At 39.3% G+C, this 21,430-nt stretch overlaps 1 protein-coding gene across 1 annotated transcript in view; it reads left to right on the forward strand.

Annotated features, from left to right (window-relative positions):
- Nol10 (nucleolar protein 10) overlaps positions 1-21,430 on the forward strand; it is a 92,419-nt gene that overhangs the window by 53,079 nt on the left and 17,910 nt on the right. Inside the window, exons 14-17 of the mRNA XM_047523315.1 lie at positions 12,021-12,147; positions 15,525-15,604; positions 15,777-15,875; positions 17,582-17,671. Coding sequence (XP_047379271.1) covers positions 12,021-12,147; positions 15,525-15,604; positions 15,777-15,875; positions 17,582-17,671 — 396 coding nt within the window. The remainder of the gene's footprint in view (positions 1-12,020; positions 12,148-15,524; positions 15,605-15,776; positions 15,876-17,581; positions 17,672-21,430) is intronic.

Below are 21,430 nucleotides of genomic sequence, written 5' to 3' on the forward strand. Positions count from 1 at the left end.
CCTTCATCACCGCTCTTCCCTGTGCCATTAGGAAGAAGTCGTTGGTCCATACTCTTTGCAGAGGCAAGTCTCTTCCAACACTCATACTCCTGCATTCGTAATGAATCCAGCTCTCATCATGATATTCTTCTGAAAGGCTTTTTTTGGCCATTTTACAAGATACTGTTCTGGTCATCAAGCTTATTCTTTTTAATGGTTGCATAGTGTTTTGTTGTATAGATGTATCATAATTTTTTTGCATAGTTTCCTAGTAAGGATACAGAACACCTTCATTTTTCAATTCTCTGAACCAAAGCAGATCCCCAATGTTTCTTTTCTTTTTTCTTTTTTTTTTTTTTAATTTTTTAGTTGTAGGTGAGCACTGTATCTTTATTTGATTTTTATGTGGTGCTGAAGTTCAAACCTAGGGCCTCACACATGCTATGTGAGCAATCTACCCCTGAGCTACAACCCCAGCCCTCACCAGTGTTCCTGAGCTGATTCTCCACCTTCCCTGTCCTGTGGTAGCTGCTAGCCTTGGGTGGCTGTTGAGTGCTCAAAGTATGGTTAGTGTGCCTATGGGGCTGGATTTAAAATTTTATTTCATTTTAATTTTAATAATTTTAATGTGAATAGGTATATGTGGCTACTGACTACCATGTAGGAGTGTAGGACAGTGTAGCTCTGGGCTCTTCCAGAGTCACGTCCAGTCTTTAAGCTACTTGCTTGGACCACATTACCATGGCCTTCATAAATTACATCTGTTTCTTCGGTATTGAAAAGTCACGAAGTTTCTTTTGTAAACCTCACCTAAAGAGTGCTATTCTTTATTGGAGCCCCTTTCCAGGTCAGTGATGTGCTGCTTTGAGGTTAGCTCCAAGACTGAATTTCTCTTTCCAGACCTGTCAGTGAACCCCTTATCAAGTCAGCGGTCTTTCTTCCTTGTTGCACATCTCCTTCTGTCAAAGAGCCCAAAGTCAGATCTTTGGTCCAGCTCCAGCATTTGGTCTTTTTCCTCTAATCATCATCCCTACCGAACTACATGGCTTTCCTTTCATTCTGAGCCTACAGTTTGTTATATGTATGGTCTTTCTTATAAAGCTCTTCAAAGTCTTCATGAAGATCGTTAAATTTTACATGAAGCCCTTAGGATCCATCCTGAGACTTCACTAAAAAAAGATGAATAGTATGTGCACACCGCTTCCCTCCCCACAGGCCTGCACACTTCTCCTATCTTAATGAGGTCCTTGATGTTGTCACGTGGTGGATTCCTCAGAACAGCGTGCCCATTTCACACTGAAGTAGACTTGCAGCCGGGGTTGTACACAGTCACTTAAGTACTCTGGTGGTGGTCACATTTTATATGATTGAGACCAAATTGGGTTCTTTTCAGGCTCTCCTTTGCCTTTATTTAGGGAACATATGGGAAATCTTACTTTGTTTGAATTTAAAGTGTGTTCTTCAGGATTTCCTAGTTCCGTACCTGACCCTTGGAGATAACAAGTTCTTGCTAACTGGTGGCAGCATGTTTTTTGACCTTAGAATAGCACCATGAAGATGTGGAGCCTTGAGAAAGTGTTCATAGAACCTTTTTAAAGTTTTAGTCTTCCTTTGTTTCTGCCCAGTTTCCGTCCCTGGGTATTTTTAAATATTATGATAGCCTTAGTTTTTACCTAGCCTTCAGAATTAAAATTTGGAAGGCAATAAGAATACACTGAAAATTTATTAATCAACACCTTTGCCTGCAAGGAAGTAGGGTTGAACCGGAAATTGCTGATGTGCTACCCAAGGGTAATGCACTACGCCATCTGTGGCTCTTGGCAGGAGTAAAGTAACTAAATAAGATCTTGGGGAGGGCTCATTGCCAGGTGTGTGATCAGAAAGATAAGTGTATTCTTGTGTGATAAAATCGGTGCAGTGCCTTTGGTACCCAGTGTGTGTGTGTGTATGTGTGCACGTGCATGTGTGCATGCACAAGGTTAACATTTTAGTGTAATTAGGAAATTGGGAGAGGAAGAAGCTGGAAGCAGAGGACCTTAAGATTGCTTAGAGTCATTGTTATTACAGACTCTGGATGTGAACTCTAAGAAATTGCTCTGGAATTTAAACTGTTACATGACGATAAACATCAAATGGTGGTTGGTACTGAGGTGTAAGGTCAGCCTCTTCAGGAAAGAATGCATGAGAAGGCTTAAAAGAAACATCTGTTTTTCTTATTCAGCTAATAGTGGACTTTGAAGAAGATTGGGACCGTGTTAAGATTGACTTTTTTTCTTCAGCATTGAAGGAAAATGGAAGCTGAGAATTTTTCCATGTTATTTAATGTATTGTTTATGCATTTTTAGTACTGAATATTGAACCCAGTGGTGCTCTACCACTGAGCTACATTCCCAGTCATATATATATATAACTGTGTATACATGTAACTGTATATATGACTGTATGACTGTATATATGACTATATACCTACATTAATTAGCATATGTATGACTGTATGTATATATGACGTGTGTATACATATATGTCATATATATGACTATAGTACATATGTGTGTATATACATATGTATTTCATATATACATATGCATAGTCATATATGCTATTTAATGTATTAAATATAGTCTATTTGTTTATTTACTTTTAGTTTTGAGACAAGGCTCGAGGCCTGCCTCAAACCTGGTGCTCCTTCTGCCCCAAGCCTTCCCAGTTGCTAGGATTATAGGTGTGTGCCTCTGTGCCTGGCTTGTTTATACATTTCTACCTCAAATTAGAATAACTTAGATTGAATAAATCTAGTTTGGAATACTTGAGAGAACTTTAAGAGAACTTTAAGATTTAAGATTTAATCTTAAGATTTATTTTTTGAAGGAATTTCACGGTTTTGAATAGAATGTTTGCTCACATAAACTGCAGTGGTTCATTTGAGATTAATTTTGTTTTCCCCATTCCTAAATTTAGCAGTAGTATCTGGTTTTCACTAAGCATGCCTGTTCTGAATGCAGTGAAGGTCAAAGTTTGTAAATCTCCAGTAGACATGAGTTTAGTTTTCAATAAATTGCTACTTTGATTTCCCCAAATCTTCCTTGATAAATCCTATCTCTTTAAGTAAATGTTAAAATTATTTTTATGTCTTTTCATTTGGTGAAATAAGGAAACAAGATTATTTATACATATAGTCCATCTTTTCAGTTAAGTTTGCTAAAAGGTCATTTCTTATCATCTTCTTTTGAAAAGAAGCCAAGCATGCCCACCTCTGGCCTTCCTTTCTTTGCAGTTTATGTGTGAGCAGGTATTTCCTCCATCTTTCTGGCCTCTCCTCTGTAGCCCAGGGTAGCTTTGTCAGGAACGTAAGCCTAACCAGCTCTTGGGAGATGGTCCCCAAACAAACCCTTGTTGGGTTCCCCTTCCTGGAACCTCATTTTACATTAGAAATTCAAAAACTAATGAAAAAATACAAAAAGTATAAAGCTTTATTAAAATGATAAACACACAACTTCACAAATATTAATCATAAGCCACTTACTGAAGAAGCAGTTTCAAGTGTTCTTTTGGAGTAGTATCCTCCATGAGATTCTTGCCAAAAACTCTTAACTGGCTTTAGTTATGAGGAGCAATCAGTATAATCTTATTGTGAGAAAAAATCCACAAGACAGTGGGGATCTGGCAAGTCAGCTGTCCTGACTCCTAGACAGTGTAGGCAGGAAGCTAGAGAGGCCCTTCTAGATTAGAGAGAGCTAAAGAGACATGATAAAGTAGTACAGTGTGATCCTTAACTACATTTTTTAAAACAACAGCTTTATTAAAATATAATTTATTTACCCTTTTAAACTTAAACCCTGCAAATCCAGTGGGTTTAGTATATTCAGAGTTGCACAGTGGGCACCAGTTTCTATTTCTAGTCATTTCATTACACCAAAAAAGAAAAAGCCTCTACGGTTACTCCCTGTTCTTCTCATACACCCCTGCAACCTCCAGCAACCCCTGATCTCCTTTAGGTCTCCATAGGTTTGCGTTTTCTGACATCTTATTTAAATGGAATCATAAAACATTAGATCTGTTTTTCACTTAGCATACTGTTTTCATGGTTCATGGTTGTATGTCAGTCCTCCATTGCTTTTTTATTGCTGAGTGATGCTCCATTGTGTGGCAACAACACATCTTGTCCATCCATTCATCAGTAGCCGAATGTCTTTCTGACTTGCTAATGGAATCTGGCTCCTAAAGACAATCTTTTGGCTCTTCCCCAGCTCCTGCACATGGCTATGTTTTTCTTGATTTTTTGTGTGCCTTGTAATTTTGTTGAAAACTAGATTTTTTAAATAAGGTAATTTGGAAATTGTGGAACTCCATCTCTTCCCTTCCCAGGATTTGTCATTGTTTATTTAGTGACCCTGCTGGACTAATTCTGTAAACTCTAATTTCTTTGCTCTCTGTGGCCACCAAAGTCTGTATTGGGTTTGCTTGCTTGTCAGCTAATGATTGGCAGAGCTTTCCTTAAATGACTGGAACAAGCAAGTCCCCAGCCTTTACCAAAGTGATCGTTGTAAATACAAGTCAGATCATGTCAGTCTTGTGTCCAGAGCCCTCTGGTGGCTTCCATCTCCCCCAGAGTTAAAAGGTGAAGGCCTGCAGTGGCCTGTGGGACTCCATGTGATCCAACCCCTACTCTCCTTTGTCCCTGTGGAAGGCATGCTGGGCCTGGCAGCTTGGTGGACCAACACCAATAGTTGGAAGTTTCTGTTGGCAGCAGTTTACATTTTAATGTAAGCTTCAGTGAACATGGTTAAAAACTCTTTTAACCATTTTTTTCCAGATTTGACTATAAAACATTTGATCAGGATGTTCAGGCTGCCCAAAGACAATTTGTTGGTCCCCAGTGGGGGCCATCTGACCTCGAAAGTTGGTCATTCTTTCTCACAGAATTTAGAGAGAAAAGATATTGCAGCCGGTTCCGTAATCACTGGCTCTCTTCTGAAATTCCTGGAAATCAGTTAACATGCACTGGAGGGGAGTACATTGTAAGGAAATCCCACGAAACCACGCTGGACACGGGAAATCACATAAGGAAATTTATTAAGCAAACAGAGTGTCTCCCTGCAGGGTAGGAGAGAAAATGAGAGGAAAAGAGAAAGGAAAGAGAAAGGGCGCGCGCTAGAGAGAGTGGAAAGCGAGGAGGAGGAAAAGCAAGTGAGAAAAGATGGTCATGAAGCTATCTTTAAGAGTCCCGCTGGGCTAACGGGACCAATAACGGAGAAGGAGACTTGCAAGCTGACTGATGAACCAATAGCTAGCTAGGATGTTCTCAGACTGACAGTAGTTGGGAGGCAGGGAAATGGCTGCATGGGAAAGGGTGGGGAGAGCAGCTTTGTACATTACATACATGACTGATGTGAGGGAGACTGACCCGTGCTTACACTTAAAGGCAACAAAAAAACAGAAAAGGACAAACAAACACAGAACAGGTAAAACACCAAAGACACAGACAAATGGCCACTCCAGATTCCAGAACAGAGGGACTGAGCAATGTCTTGCCAGTCCCGGACTCAGGAAGTAATGCTGCGTCCAGCCTTCCTCAGAGTCCCCAGATGCGGATCCACCAGAAACAGACTTACCAGACCCCCAGGGGTGCAGAAACAGATGACTCTGTCGGAGAATTTAGTTCAGTCCTGGGGCGGGGCTCCACAGACCGTGCAGCCTGGGGCTGAGGAACGTCTCTCAGAGGTCTTCCCCTAGGAGCAACGCTGTGGCCTCTCCCCTCCGCAGAAGTTCCCAGGTCAGTGGTGAGCAGTGGTTGCCCACCAGGCAGCGAGGTCTCGCTGGGGCCTCCAAATGTTATGGGGCGCAACTTAAGAACAGACCGATCACCACTGAGAAGTCCAAATTTGAGAGTCTTTATTAAGCCGGCCAGCTGACTGTCTCACACAATGCCCCAAAAATTGACTGTTGGGAGAACAGCCCTGACCACAGGGTTGTAGGGGTTCTTATACCAAAAATCACATTAATCATAAGTGTCTGTTGCTATGATTCGAAATTACACATTAACATCATGAGATCATCGACAGAGGGGGAAGTGGGTCAGAATGACCCTTACCTAGGTACAAACTAAAGAATGGTTCCTAACATCCACACAATCACTGTTCACATGGTACATTGTTTAGGAGCAATAGGAATCAAAAGAGAGCAATTCTTTACTACATAGAAGTTGCCATTGTATATTATTAAACATGTCACACCAAGTAACTGATGATGGGCACAGAGGCGGGGTGTTCTCATGGGAGAAGCTTATTTCCTATATAACATGGAGTCTCAGGGCAAAATGGAGTCTGTTTAGTCATTTCCCTTAGAGTCTGGCCTGTAACATTCTCATGGAGACAGATCTGTCAGCCCATCACAGTTCCCTAAGTTTTTTTGTGAGGCATTAGGGGTTCAGCGCTTGGAGTGGAAGTACGGCAACATATGCTTGACTTGTGGCATTCCAGGAGCTGGAAAAAGGAACCAAGGGTCAATCTGACTGGCAGACACTTGTCCACAGGTCAGCCCTACTGCTCAGGTCACTGTGCCTGTGGTTACCATTTCCCCACCATGTGGGCAGCTTTATCGTTCTAGGTCTCCACTGGGGTGGTGGGAACAAGGTGCCTGTCAGCTCTGTCACCTGCTTAGTTTGGGCCCGTACTTCCTCCCATCTGCCCAGCCTGCTGGCCCCACAGCCTGAGGGCGCCTGCTCTCCTGCCCTCAGGGTGGCTTTCTGACCCACTGTGCAATACCTTTTCATAATCATTTACAGCACTTGCAACAAGCTGGGGGGAGGCAGGGTGCTGGTGCTAATGGAAAGCTCTTTAGTTGGGTTAGATTTTATGCTAAAGCGTCTGCCCGTCTTGTCTCCACCGCCCCCCACCCCGTCAGTCTAGGCACCTTGTGCCCGTTTTTTGCTCACAGAGCCTCGTGATGACCTGCCCTCCGTATGTCAACCTGGAGACAGTGTCATAAGCAATCTTACTTTTTTAAAAAAATTAATTCAGTCTTATTTTTCTTATTTCACTTCACTGTTTTTGCAAAAGCTAAATCAAAATCAAATTAGAACATAAAATATTTTTCTCCTTTTTAAAAATAAATATTTAAAAGTGTTGACATTAAATTGTTCTTTTGCTAATCTGATTTTTAGGAACTGAAGACACCACTACAAGCAGAGTACCTTTAAATGACTCATAATTACGTAAATGCATGTAAACTTGGATGTGCAATTAGGCAGCTCATTATACTGCAAATGCAACTACTTGCCTGAAGACATGGCCACTCCCTCTGGCTCTCAGTAGTTTCTCTGGTCCTAGGATTAGGATCCTTTATAATAAAGCCTTGGCTTTCAGAATTTGAAAATATATGCTAGTGCTAGTGGGTCTTTCAACCCATAATGGAGGAAATATTGGAAAAAGAAACTTTCTTGTAATTTGTGTTATAGAGTTTATCATCTTATTTTGCAAAATCCCATTCTCCCCCTGGAGATGCAAACTGTACAATTAGAAAAATTATCATTAATCATAATAGTGCTCCTTTACTTATAGGATAACTAAATTTAGTATGTATTTACTGTATATAGCTAATTTTACTATGTATATTTATATTACAGTATAGCTTCATCATCTCTTATCTATAATTCTCAAATAAAAAAAACCCTGAAATTTATTTTTGTAACTCATTGGTGGCAAAACCTGATCTGACTCTACCTGACCTGAATTACTAGGACTAAAATATGAAACAAAATGATGAGGCTCTTTCTAGCCTTTCTTTCTCCCAAACCTAGTGGTGCAAATATATGGATTCTGCTGCAGACATGGTGGTGGGTTTGACTGTGGACCACTGTCCCAGGTTTCACCCAAGATTTTTGTATGTGGCACTGGGAATTGAACCTAGACCTTGAACTTGCTAGGCAAGAGCTCTACCACTGAGCTGCATTCCCAGTCTCCTCCTCCTTTTTAAAATCTTGTCAACTCCCTAGGAATTTTAACATTCATAATTTTTCTACTCTACTCCTCATCAGTCTGCCCATTAGCAGAATTTGTGAGAATTTTGAGTTTTAAAACTAAATGTTGTATAATTCACATCTTAAAGGCAGATGATAGTCTTGACCTGGTGGCATCTATTTCAGAATTGGTTCTTCTCCCTGAACGGGTTGGGACAGGCAGACATGAGGCTGCATTATAGCAGAGACCTTCCCAAAGTCACCTTCTTTAGGTGTAGATTCTTTTCATGTTTGGGAACCAAGCACTTCCATTTAGATTGTTGATAGAATTATCATTGTCCCCTTCTAGCAATCTGATGAATCCCTTTTCAGTTTTTTACTTTTACTCTCATGTGACTTTAGGAAGTTCTTATAAATTAAAAGTGGAAAGTCATTAACAGATAACAACTTTAAAATAGAACAGTCTCCCAGTTTTCTGAAACAAAATTCTTAAGATACATTAAAATATAGATAAATAAGCAATAATCATTTTTAGCTAAAGGATAGAATATAATAATTTGATGACATATAGGAAATATAGATTGATTGATTGATTGGTTGATTTGGTGTGCTGGGATCAAACCCAGGGCCTGGTACATGCTGGCCATGCCTGTACCACTCAACTGCATCCCAGCCCAGAGCTCCTGGAACATTCAATGTGGTAGTAATAGTTCATCAGTGGTTAAAAGGATGTTTTCCTCAAATTGTAAAACCCCAAATTTAAGAAGTAAATTAATGTATTTCCAAGGATTAGTTGAGGTTTAATGAGGTTTTTTATGTTATGACTTTGTCAACAGCATGGAATTTTTGCACATTAATATGTGGTCAGTGTAAGCACATCAGAGTTAAGCCCTCCTTACTGGCTAAGGTGACCACTGTTTTTGCAGCTTTCTGGCAGGCCTCTGAGGAAAACTCTAGGGTAGATAAAACCTGCAGTTAATGCCAGTCTGAATCAGTAATTTCCACTTTGATATGGTGGTTCTGGTGTTTTTCACTCTGTAAAGGAATTAGGGAAGTGTGATTAATAAAGCCAGCTACCAGTTTTCATTTTTTTTTTGATGGAAATATTTCCTCCCATAAAATTTAATGGCTATGAATCTGATTTCAAAGATTAGTTATCACCACTAGACCTGTCTCCTGAGAGGCAATTTAGAATAGTTCTATTAAAATCAGATAGCTAATCAAAAAGAATGGAACATTATAAAAGAAGACCATATAAAAATAAATTCAGATCTGGTCTGATATTTTGTTATTCCTACTCCTCACCCTCAAAAGAAGTCAGTACACACTTCATTTTCTTTGAAGCCCATGTTTATGACTGCTTTAAAGGTAAAGCTACAGTTGCTCTTTCATATTTGTGGGTTCTGCATCTGCAGATCCCCCAAACCACAGGTTGAAAATATTCTAAAAATAATTATATCTGTACTGAACATGTACAGGTATTTGGGGGGTTTATTAATCTAGACATGACTTTAAGTCCACAGGAGGATTTGCATAGGTTATAAGCAAATATTTTGTCATTTTGTATGAGGGACTTGAGTTTCTGCACATTCTGGCATCTATTGGAGTTCTGGTCAATACCCTGAGAATATTGAGGGACGCCTGTATTATATTGTGAAGTATTGTGGATAGCTGGTGTCCCCTTGCGTTTAGGAGTCAGACTAGATCTAAATTCCACCAGAAAGTGTTCTTATATCCAAGAGTTTTATGATGGGGTATGTCAGTGTTTTTACCTGAGGAAGTAACGTAAGACCACTTGAAAAATACTTTTGTCAAAGAAGACTTTCTACATCTTAGAACCCTTGTACATGAAATCCATGTGTGCCCTGTGTTTGAATGGGTTTATTTATCCAATATTTACCCTGCTCTACAGCTTGGCAGGTGCTGTTATAGGTGCTGGAAATCCAGCACTTAGCAAAGCAGACGTAGTTCTCACTTCCTAAGACAGTGTCTTGGGTTCTAGAAAAGTGGTAATAGTGTACTTTCATACTGAGAGAGAATCCTGCTTTCTTGGCTAGTGCTCCGTCATCTGGTGGAGCCTGGCTCTTGCAGATTAATGACTGACTGACAGCCCCCATGGTTGCAGTAGCATGCATGCACTTGTTCTCGGGCTGCCCAGAGATGTGTCCAGCTTGCCTGTGTGTTCACTCAGACCTGAAGTCCTTCCAGGCACACCTGCCTCTGCCTAAGTGCAGTCTCAGTTCATTGCTGCACATGACTCTGTGACACACACGTGTTACATACACACAGGCACACACCTTTCTGCTGCAGCTAGATTTTGCACTCCTCCAGAGAGACTGTGGTCACATGGTCAGTGTCTCTGGTTTAGCACGTGCTTTATATGTGGTAACACTGGGTGTAAATATTTGTTGACTTCAAGCTACTGTCCTAAAATTTACTTAACAGATAGCAATTCCTTTAAAAAGTGTTGTGCATTGAATTTTTAAAAATGCTTTGAATTTCTTGAAGTTTAGTCTTTTATTGAGTCAAACCATTTGGTGTGTCAAAACTTCTGTTTTTAAAAAATGTACAAATTGCACTAATATGAAACTTTTCATATAAGACTCCTTTTGTGCTCATTAAGACTTAGTATTCATGTTCATGGGCCCTATACCCTTTGTGGTGGAGACAGGAACCACCCTTTCTACTCAGGCAAAATAACATAATTGAAATGAGTATGGCCATGTCTAATATCTGCCTTGTTAAACTGAAGAGAATGTTATCAGGGGCTGTTTTCCTTTAACTCTTCCTCCTGTTTTCCCTTCTTCAAAAAGGTTAAGCTAGATATATAACTTCCATGATGAGCTGGGTTTTTTCCTGTGTGGGTGATTGCCACTGGAATGGGGCAGGTGGATCATCTCTGGAAGTCCCTCTTGTCTGTGCCCAGGGTTCTATTGGTAGCAGTGTGTCTGCCCCATTGACCGAGCAGACTTGCCTTGGAGTAAGCCTTGATCTTGGGGGTGCAGCATTGCTCTGGGAAGATTCGTATCAACAAAAAGTACTCAACAATCACAGAGTTTCATGGAAATAGTGGGATTACAAGGTTAACTATTCACATTTTGTTAGTTGGTTATAAATTCTGTTTAGGCTTTAATTCTTCAACCTTTCATTGGGACAACTCGTGGGTCCTATCCACCTAAGTTACATCTAAAGAATCGCATGTATGGAAAATTTTTAAATTAATTTTTAGTTGACAAATAAAAATAGTATTTAATGTATTAATCGTGTATAGCATGTTTGGAAACGTGGGTACTGTGGATTATGTAATGGCTATATTAAGCTAGTTAACGTGCTATCTCACACACGTTTTTTTGTGATGAGAACAATTAAAATCTCTTAAACTCTCAGCAGTTTCAATAATACAATATATTGTTATTAACTGTAGCCTAGAATTTTAGTTTTCTTTTTTCTGGTACTGAAGATTGAACCCAGACAAGTGCTCTACCACTCATCTATTTTACCAGCCCCCACCTCTTTATTTTATTTTGAGACAGGATCTCAATAAAATGCCCAGACTGGTCTCAAACTTGTGACCCTCCTGCCTCAGCTTCCCAGGTTACTAAGATTGCAGGCCACCCCCCATGGCTGTAGAATTTTAATTTTTAATGAATTAAATGAAGCAGACTATAAGACTGGAGTATAATTAAGTAATTAGTTGAAAAATCTTAGAAGGTAATTCTCATTTTAAAGTTTCATTTATTATAGGTGATAAATTTTTTAAAAAACTGATGTACAAAATATGTTTTGCATAATTCTAGTACTCTGTTGAGTGAGGGAAGTGATGGATGAATGGGTGAAGGTTATAAGTGCCTGAATTATGGAACCGTATTTTGATAGTTCCAATGTAAGAATATCCATTAATATCTTTGTATCTCAGGCTGAGATTTTTTCCATTATCTACATGTTCATTATCTGTATTATATTTCAATTTTTCTGATAGAAATAAGAATTTAAAATTGTATTTAAGGAAATTATTGTAAAATAACTAAGTCTTGATTGACATGATAAGGATGTGTACTTGCTAACCTTTAATAAACACCAACAGGTTTTGGGTCCTGCTCCTCGGTGGTGTTCCTTCTTAGACAACTTGACAGAAGAATTAGAAGAGAATCCAGAAAGCACAGTTTATGATGATTACAAATTTGTCACCAAGAAAGATCTCGAAAATTTAGGTAAAAAGAATTACAACATCCTTATAAAAATTTTTCCACTTTTAGTTTTGAACATTAAAATTGACTGGGCCATGCTTATTTGATTTTCCAAATGTTCCCTTCCTATCAAACCAGATATTAAATGTGCTATAAATTGTCAAATTTATAATCTCTGCTTAGACATAAGGTTAGGTAAATCCAGAAAAAATCTCTAGATTTTTTCTGTATCTTAAAGAAGAAATGGTTTCTTTGAGTATACTACCTACGTATAGGAAAATTACGTCAGCAAAGCAGTGTTTTTTTTTTTTTTTTTTCCCCAAATGCTAAGTATAATATGGTTTTGAAAATATCTCAGAGATGGCAAGTAAATGATTTCTGGTTCCCTTTTAGACTTGTTTATAAACTACCTAATCCAAAACTTAGAATCCATCAAATCTTCAGATATAGAAGACAATACAGATTGAGTATCCTAATCTAAAAATTCAAAATCTGAAATGTTGAAAAATCCAAACTTTTTGAGCACCTCTCAAAAAGTTTCTGAATTTGAAGCATTGCATTTTCAGATCAGGGCTGCTCAGCCAATGTGAGAGTCAATTTTCTATCACTGACAAATACCTGAGGTAATTAATGTATAAAGAAAGTTTATTTTGGCTCCCAGTTTCAGAGGTTGCGGGCTATGTTCAGGCAGACCCATGGCTTTTAGACCTGTGTTGAGGAGGCAGTGGAAGTGCTTGGCCGAGCAAAGGTGCTTACTTACATCACAAAGAAGCAAGAAGGCCAGGGTCCCACAGTCACCTCAGGGACACATCCCAGTGATCTGAAAACCTCTCCACTAGGCCTACCTCCTATAGTTGCCACCAGCTCCCAGTAGCACCACTCTGAAGACCTCGCCTTATAAACACACGGCCCTGTAGGCTGCACTCAATCCAAATATAGCAGCTGGTAAGGTCTTCCAAAATCCAAAAAACTCTGAAATCTAAAACGTCTCTGGTACCAGACATTTCAGATGAGGGATGCTCAATCTGTACTTACTTTATGATTAAAGCCCTAGGTTCAATGCCCAGCATACTCCGCCCCGCCCCCCCCAAAAAAAATCACAAGCCAAGAAATGTTTTCTAATTATAGCAGATACTTAGGCCTCTGAGTTAGTATACTTGAGAGTTGGGACTTAAACCCAGATTCCATCTCTTTACCTCAGCCTTGTCAGTCCCTTGGGAAGGCACATTTATCCTGTTGCCCAGCATTCATTTGTAGGATAAAGAGAGTAGATTTTACTAATCTTGTTCTGTTGTTGGCAGAGAACTATATAGCAAATTATTGAGAGTAGGAAAACTTAGAGGATTCCTTCTCCACAAGTCTGGGCAGCTTAGTTGCCTTTGGAAAAAATAGATGAGAACAGCAGTTGAATATTAAAAGAATAGAGTCATGTAATAATTAGATTAATTGAGCAGTTCTTAAAGCATTATTTATAACTTGTAGCTCATAGCAGTTAGTCCAGACAGAATTATTTTCTACTAGTTACCACCAGAATAGTTATTTAACTTTTAATGTGTTTTAAAAGAAAGGAGCTGCATTCAGCCTTTAGTAAATGACTTACAAAAGAAGCAGGGTAACATAGTGTCTTCTATAGAAGTACCTTCGCAAGTACTGCCAACATAACTAATCTTTGTAATGTCCAGTGTCACATTCAGCTACACCCTTAAGTTGGAAGGGAAAAAGTCATTTTATTTTATGGTTTTTTTTTGTTTGTTTGTTTGTTTTTTAACTATCTTCATTACATTCAGGGTACTTTTTCATTCTCTACTGTGTTTGAGTGAAGAAAGCAGTTAGTTATAAGTTTAGATCCATTTTGTTCAAATGTAACTATATTGCCCGTTTAAGAAAAACTATAGAAATAGAATAGTCAACAAAATCACAGTTGAACTAGAAAGCATGGCAGATAAGTTTGGGAAATGTTAAGTTAAGCTAAGTTTAATCAATTCCATTAGAAGTTCTTAGACCTGTTAATATGGTACACTAAATTCCAGGGAAACATTTCTCAATTTTTTTTTCCTTAGAAGATCTCTTGGGACCAGTACTCTTTGGGAAATGCTGCTGTTGTCAGATTCTGTTTAGAATTGTGAAAAGCTTTCTGGTGTTTTTTTATTTATGACCTTACTTGGTCTATAATAGAAGTTTTATATACTTAATATAAGTAAACAAAAATGATTTTGCTATCACTGATAATAATTTGACAATTAATCAGACCATCATTTTGAGGAAAGATTAGATAATAATCAAAATGGGTACATAAATTTAGGTTGTTGGCATGGTGCATTTTGTCATAGTTCAGCCCTCTTTTTTTAGGACTCCACTGTGAAGGTCCAACCCCTGCAGTTTCATTAACCTAATGAATTTTAGGAAAAAAGTTCTCTGGCCAAGTCTTATGATTACTTCATGAAATTACCCTAAATTTAATTTTGCCTTTTTATGTTTCTCTGTACTGTGTGCTGTTTAACTGTTCTACCAGGTGACTTTGCCTAGTACCTAATTTTCAGAGCCATGGGTATATATTTTTAAATTTTTGAGATCAGAGTAATGTTTTTGTTATAAATGCAGTCACTTGGTATTATACCAAAGTTACTTTTCTTGTAGGTATATCCCATATGGTCTTACTCTGAGATATATAATTTTATAACATTATTCTGTGTGAATATTTGCAATTAATAAATAATACCTGGGACATTGGCAGAAAATCCTATGTGCCCACCAGCACCACTAATTCTCAGTAATCTGAAACCTTACAAAGGGTGTCATTTAAGGCAGGTTTCCAGACACTGATTGGCAGTGAACCTTCCTTGAGTTCATGATGAAGTGGGTGTGTAATATAGGTCTTAACAATATAAATACATGTATTTATAATATAAATAAATAATGTAGGTCTTAATGTGCATAAGTGTGCTTGATATGTGGGCATAAGTTTGTCTGCTATTCTTTCTTGGGAAGACTTAATGCCCTTTCTTCATTTTTGTTGTGACAGTGTCCTTTGCTTTAGGAAATGATGTTTCTCTTTTGCAGTACAAAGTTGAAACTTAACTCTTGATCCCCAATATTCCTTTTTAAGTTATATCAGTTAGTGAAATCCTAAAATCTGAGAGCCACGAATATAAGGAACCCTGTTTGCCAATTTGTCATAGTTCATAAAAACTTTTATGAACTGTGACAATCACTTTTATGCTTAGTAAGGTACTTAAAATGATACTAATGAAGTAGACTAAATATTCTCCATAGATGTTGAAAATTACTAATTCTAATCCCTAGTTTTTACTCTGAAGTGAAATCTTATTATAATCAAATTGTTTTCTGCTTTTAATCAAGACTTCATAAGGACTTTCCCTCTCCTGATTAACTTTTCCCAGGACTTACACATCTTATTGGATCACCTTTTCTCCGGGCATATATGCATGGATTTTTCATGGACATCAGACTGTATCACAAGGTAAATACAAAGCTATAGTGTTTTAGGGACTGACGAGCAATCTGTAGTTGTTTCTTCTCTACTTTTGCTTTCATAGAACATACTTACTCTGTCCTTAGGCATAATAGTCCCAGCATATATGAAACTTGCTGCTAATACCATTCTCTCGCCATTTTTTTCTCCTTTTGAAAAGGTGAAATTGATGGTAAATCCATTTGCTTATGAAGAATATAGGAAAGATAAAATTCGACAGAAGATAGAAGAAACACGTGCACAGAGAGTTCAATTAAAGGTAAAGATTATACATTGAATTTATTGGAGAGAAAAGCTAATTTTCATCTTGTGTGTTCTTCCAAGGAAGTCTCCCATCCTCTCCATGGTTATTTGTCTTTAATTTACATCTTTTACTCATACTTTGGTATGTTTTGCTCACTGTGGAAGTGGGGACTCTTCTTAGTTTTGCCATCATGAACTCTATGGTAATGGTGAGGTCAGAAATAATATAAAATGCCCAGTTGTGTCACCCCCACTAAGAACATCCCATGGTATTTTCCAAACAACTCCAGCTGGGGATGTGAGAGCTCTGCTGATCTGCATTTCTTCCAGACACACCTGCAGGTTCTCAGCAGTCCGGATCACTGGAATGCTCATTAGACTGTCAGGAAGCAAACTGCACCAGCTATATTATAGGTAAAGAGAATTTAATATAAGTATTAATTGGTGTCAGAGAACTGAAAAGGCAAACACATGGAAGTAAGGATAGGAGAGGTGGTAACTGCAGAGCGGCTACCACTTCAGAGCTGTGCAGCAGGAAAGAGGAGAGGCCCCTGGAAGGGAGACCTAGACTTCTGAGGAAGGGCTGCAGGCTGGTGCCCTTTAGGAATAATGAGGATGGACTTGGGCATGTTGGAAACTGCAAATGGGCATCCCCTGCTGCCGCCGGAGCCACCTGCTGCTTCCATGTTGCTGTGTGATGCCGGCCCAGACAGTGAGCAGACGGGGAGGAGCTTCCTGTCTGACTGCTCCTGCCTACTAGTGTCTCTGGCGTCACCATCGATTAAGTTCAATTACCAAGTGATACAAATATTTATAACTGAACATTGGTAAAAATACCTATGTGTGTATGCATGTATATATTTTATATACATGTACCCTTTCAGGCCAAGACTCATTTTCAGGCCAAGACTGTTTTCTGAAATTCCCTCAATGTTTTTTCCTTTTCCTGTACTGTTTAAAATATGGGTATTTTTGTGTGTGGTGCTGGAGATCTCATCAAGGACTTTGCACATAGTGGGCAGGTGCTGTACCTCTGAGCTACATCCCCCACCCTCAAAAGTTTAAGAGGGGGACTGGGGATATAGCTCAGTTGGTAGAGTGCTTACCTTGCAAGCACAGGCCCTGGGTTCTAATCCCCAGCACCACAAAAAAAATTTTAAGAGGGGTTCTTTTGCCCCGGCTCTTTGCACTACTTGTCAGAGTTGTATTTTACCTAATATGCTGTGGAACAGAAAATACTAAGTGGAAGAGGACAGTAGATATACTGTAACTACATGAGAGTTGTCCAACTAACATCTAGAATTCCTTTTAGAAATTTGTCATGTCAGAACAGGAAACTGCAGTGAGTATTATTAGCAGTATTTGCATTTGAGCTCAAGCCTTCAATGCAAGACCTGTGGCCTCCTGTTGATCGGGAAGAGTCCTAGGCCCTCTGTGGCTAATGTAGGTCAAAGGCAGCATCTCCCGGTTTATTTTCCGCATATTGGGAGGAGACATAGGGAGGACGCATGCTCCCCACAGCAGGTGGAGGCTACCATTTTTGTACCACATGGCCTACCTGTAACATCCCTTGTGTCCATGTTATTTCTTCTCTGGGTGTAATTAATTTTAGAAATGGGAATTAGCTATCTCCTGCTTGTGAAATTATACTCCTTAAAGAACTGTTAACTTTTTTAAAGCCAAAATGTAGATGTCTTAACTTTTTTTTTTTCCCCTTCATAGAAATTACCAAAAGTTAACAAAGAACTCGCTCTTAAATTAATAGAGGAAGAAGAGGAGAAGCAAAAATCTACATGGAAAAAGAAAGTTAAGGTAAGATTTAATACAGCAGAGAAAATATTGATAGATTTTTTTCCTACACTTTTGTTGATAGTAAGTTGTATCTTTTTTGTTTCTTTTTACTTTAAAAATGCATGTAGGTGTTTTGTTTTTTTCTTTTTTTGCCTTTAACATGGTATATGATCAATATGGGAAACTTGGAAGTTGGAAAATAATACTCAGAAGAAAGCCACCCATGGTCTTCTATCCAGGGAAAGGCATCATTAATATTTTAGTGAACTTCCTTTTTGTCCTCTCATAAAATTATAAACTGTAATAGCAAGCATTATAATCAAATAGATAATGCATATTGTCTTATGAATGTCTTATAATTTACTTATTCCTTTTATTGTTAAATATCCTGGTAAGTTTGTTTTTCTTTGTGCTGACTAGACTTGTTTATGATTCTGGAGGTAACCAATTCTTACTTAACCTGAGTAACTTAACCTTGGGGTGTGCGGGCTGGCATGTGCCTGTTGCCTGCCTACCCTTTCCTGGTGTGAAGATAGACACATATCAGTTCTACAATGAATAAGGTTCGCACTTTTCCTAGCTGACATTGTGCAGAGGTGAGGAACTTTTCTAGTTTTTCCTGAGACAGGAAGGCCTGTTTTCTCCTGCATGTAGAGCAGGCAGGCAGGGCACAGGTGAGGTGTGGGAGCCTGGCCCTGACCTTGTAGCCCTGGACCAGCCATGAGGAGCCCTCAGGTGTTTGTTTATTCTGTCCTCTGGTTTTTAACCAGGCAAGTGAATGCAAGATAATGGACTCTTGTGCTTATTTTTGTTCACTCTCTTCTTCCCCAGTACCCAGGGACTTCAATGACTGGGTCTTGTTTCTGGGCATCTCGCTCGCTGGTTGTGTGATATTGGGAAGCTTCTGCAGTGTCACTGAGATTTTTCAACTGTAACGTGCAGGGACAGATGGGGCATTCTGGGTGCTGTGCTTTCTGCATGGATCGGGCTCACTGTGTCCTTGCCGCCCTCTCTTCCTTACTCTCCTAACACATCCCTTCATCAGTTTGCTTCATTCTTTTAATATATTGTTTGAATCTTAACTTTTAGAATTCTGCCTTAAGTAAACAGGTGACTTTTATGCTTCCTTTTTCACTGCATAAATACTATATCAGTATTGAAACAGAAACTAAAAATTTCTTGGTATTTAAATTTATGTCTATGTACATAAAGCCTGAAGCACACAAAGTGATCTTCATATACTTACTTATATATGGTAAGTAAGGTGGTTGTGCACCTTCCCCCTGGATGTGTGTGCCTTGAAATGTCTAAAACATGAATGCTTCCTGTTTGGTCACTTTCTTCCTGAAGCATCCATCTTGCTGCTCTTCTTACCTGAGCCTGAGGAAGACTGGACAGGATCTTTCCAGCTTCCTTGTGTCCTTTCACAAGCTGAGTGGAAGTGGTCTTTGTATTTATAGGTCTTGGAGCTTCTTTTTATAAATACATATGTGTGTGTGCATGTGTGTGTGTGTGTATGTATTTAGTTGTTGATGGACCTTTATTTTATTTACTTACTTACTTATATATGGTGCTGAGAATCAAACCCAGTGCTTCACACATGCCAGGCAGATGCTCTTCCACTGAGCCACAACCCCAGCCCCTGTCCTGGAGCTTCTTCAGGTACAGTGCAGAGCGGCTTCAGCTGGGATGTGTGCCCTCCGAGTGTGTTCTTGTGCTTAGGAGTCCTCACCCAGATTTAATAGTGCAGAGGGTTCAAAGGGATGGGGTCATCATGCTATATTGTGCAGCAATGGCATGCTAGAGCTTTCTCATGTGACCCCCATTTCCTTTGGGAGGTTTTTGCTGAGTTTGGGAACCCCTGGAAAAGATTGAGAATTCACAGTAGCTAGCATGTAGAAATGACCTTGAAAGCCTGAAGCACACAAAGTGATCTTCATAGTGGGAAAATTACCATAAAGTGAAGACATTAAAGATCACTCATGAACTGAGGAAAGAATCCTTTCTTGTAAAGAGTACTTGAAAGAATGGTTTACTCTCTCAGCAGATCATTAGTCTTGCCTTTGAACTGTGTGCTCTTCAAAACCCCAAGAACTTTATCAGCTCTGATATCTCCTGATTGAAAGTCATCTTGCAGGGATGGTCTGCTTTGTCTACACCTGAAATTTAATGGAGGCAGACAGTGAAGTGTGTTCCTGAATATCACCAACCCTGATAACATGATAAAGGTCTAGTAAGATGGTTACTGTACAACTGATGTTGATGGGAAGTGACCCACTGCATAGTGTCAATAAACATTGTCTGGACTTTGTCCAAACCTCAAAACTTGGAGGTGTGAATTCTAATTAAGAATTCATTCATTTGTTTTTCAACAAATACACATTGAGTTCTAGGTATGCGTGGGCAGCTTTGAGAAGTGGGGGTATCTGTGATCCATTTTGTTTGTAAGGTTTGCGTTTTGGGTCAAACTATTTTTCCAACAACTGTCTCCTTCTGCAGAACTTGCCTTTTGGGCCAGTTTTTCCACTGTTGCTGCAAAGTCTTGTGCAACTGCACCTTTTCTTGGATCTGCAGCAGCTCAGTCAAGGCAGTGTGTCAGGTCCTAGGCCACATGTGCTCTGGCTAGGAAATTGTGGAAGAGGTGTCTTAGCCTTAGGAATTACTCAATACCATTGAGAGTTTTTATTAAAGTAGTAATCCATCTCTAGGAAAAAGACATGATTACGTATAGACATTTGTATGTAATATTAGATCAGATAGTTTTAATGTCCTGAATATTATTTTTAAAACCTTTTTGGTACCAGTTAAAAAATTGGTGTGTGTGTGTATAATTACATTTATATAATAGTTTTTAAAGCAGAACATTTCTCTGGGTCTGTTAAGATCACTGATTATGCTGGGAGCAGTGATGCAGGCCTGTAATCCCAGTGGCTCAGGAGGTTGAGGCAGGAGGATCACAAGTTTAAAGCCAGCCCCAGCAACTGAGTGAGACCAGTCTCTAATTAAAATGTAAAAAAACACCAGGCATGTGGCTCAGTAGTTAAACACCCCAGGTTCAAGCCCCAGTACCCAAAAAAAAGAAAAAAAAAAAAAAAAAAAGATCATTGACTGCCCGTTGCCCTCTTCCGCTCTCCCCTCCCTCCTGTCACCTCTTCTGAGACAACCACTTTTGCCTTTTTATTTCAATATAAAACTGTCTAATGTTGTCTGTAGTGCTACTTCTCGACTTTTTAGTGTTGGGTTTTTTTTTAAACCTTTCCTCCCAGTAAAGATGCGTTGTAATTTTAGTTATGTCAGTGTTCAGCAGGTACCTGTTAACACTGTGTAAATACCACTTACAGCCAGGTGGCAGCTTTGTTTCTCACACCTCTTTACCCTGGAGTTAGCATTTGTTTGTCTGGCATGCTGGGTAGTTACCGCTGACCGACCCCAAGTTCTTTACCAGGCGTCTATGTCTCCTCTCAAGACATCTCCGAAGGTCAGATATTGTGGTAATTTTGCCTTCCTAAAGAAGTTGCTTCTAGATCTTTCTGGATTGATCACCTCATCCTGGCATCTCCCTTTGCCATTTTTCTAGGGATTCATACCACCTCACTCCCATGCTGGACAAAGAATTAGACGAAATTTGTTTCCTCGAGTGTAGTTTCCAGCCTGGCCTTTTAAGTCCCATACAAGTAAGCGGCCAGTCCTTGTGAGAACATAGTGAAGGTGAGGTTAGACCTGCAGCACTCAGACCCAGCAGCACAGCGCCCTCCTGTGCTGCTGCTCCCCAGGAGGTGA

Source organism: Sciurus carolinensis, chromosome 13 (genome assembly GCF_902686445.1).
Source record: "Sciurus carolinensis chromosome 13, mSciCar1.2, whole genome shotgun sequence".
NCBI classification, from domain to species: Eukaryota; Metazoa; Chordata; class Mammalia; order Rodentia; family Sciuridae; genus Sciurus; species Sciurus carolinensis.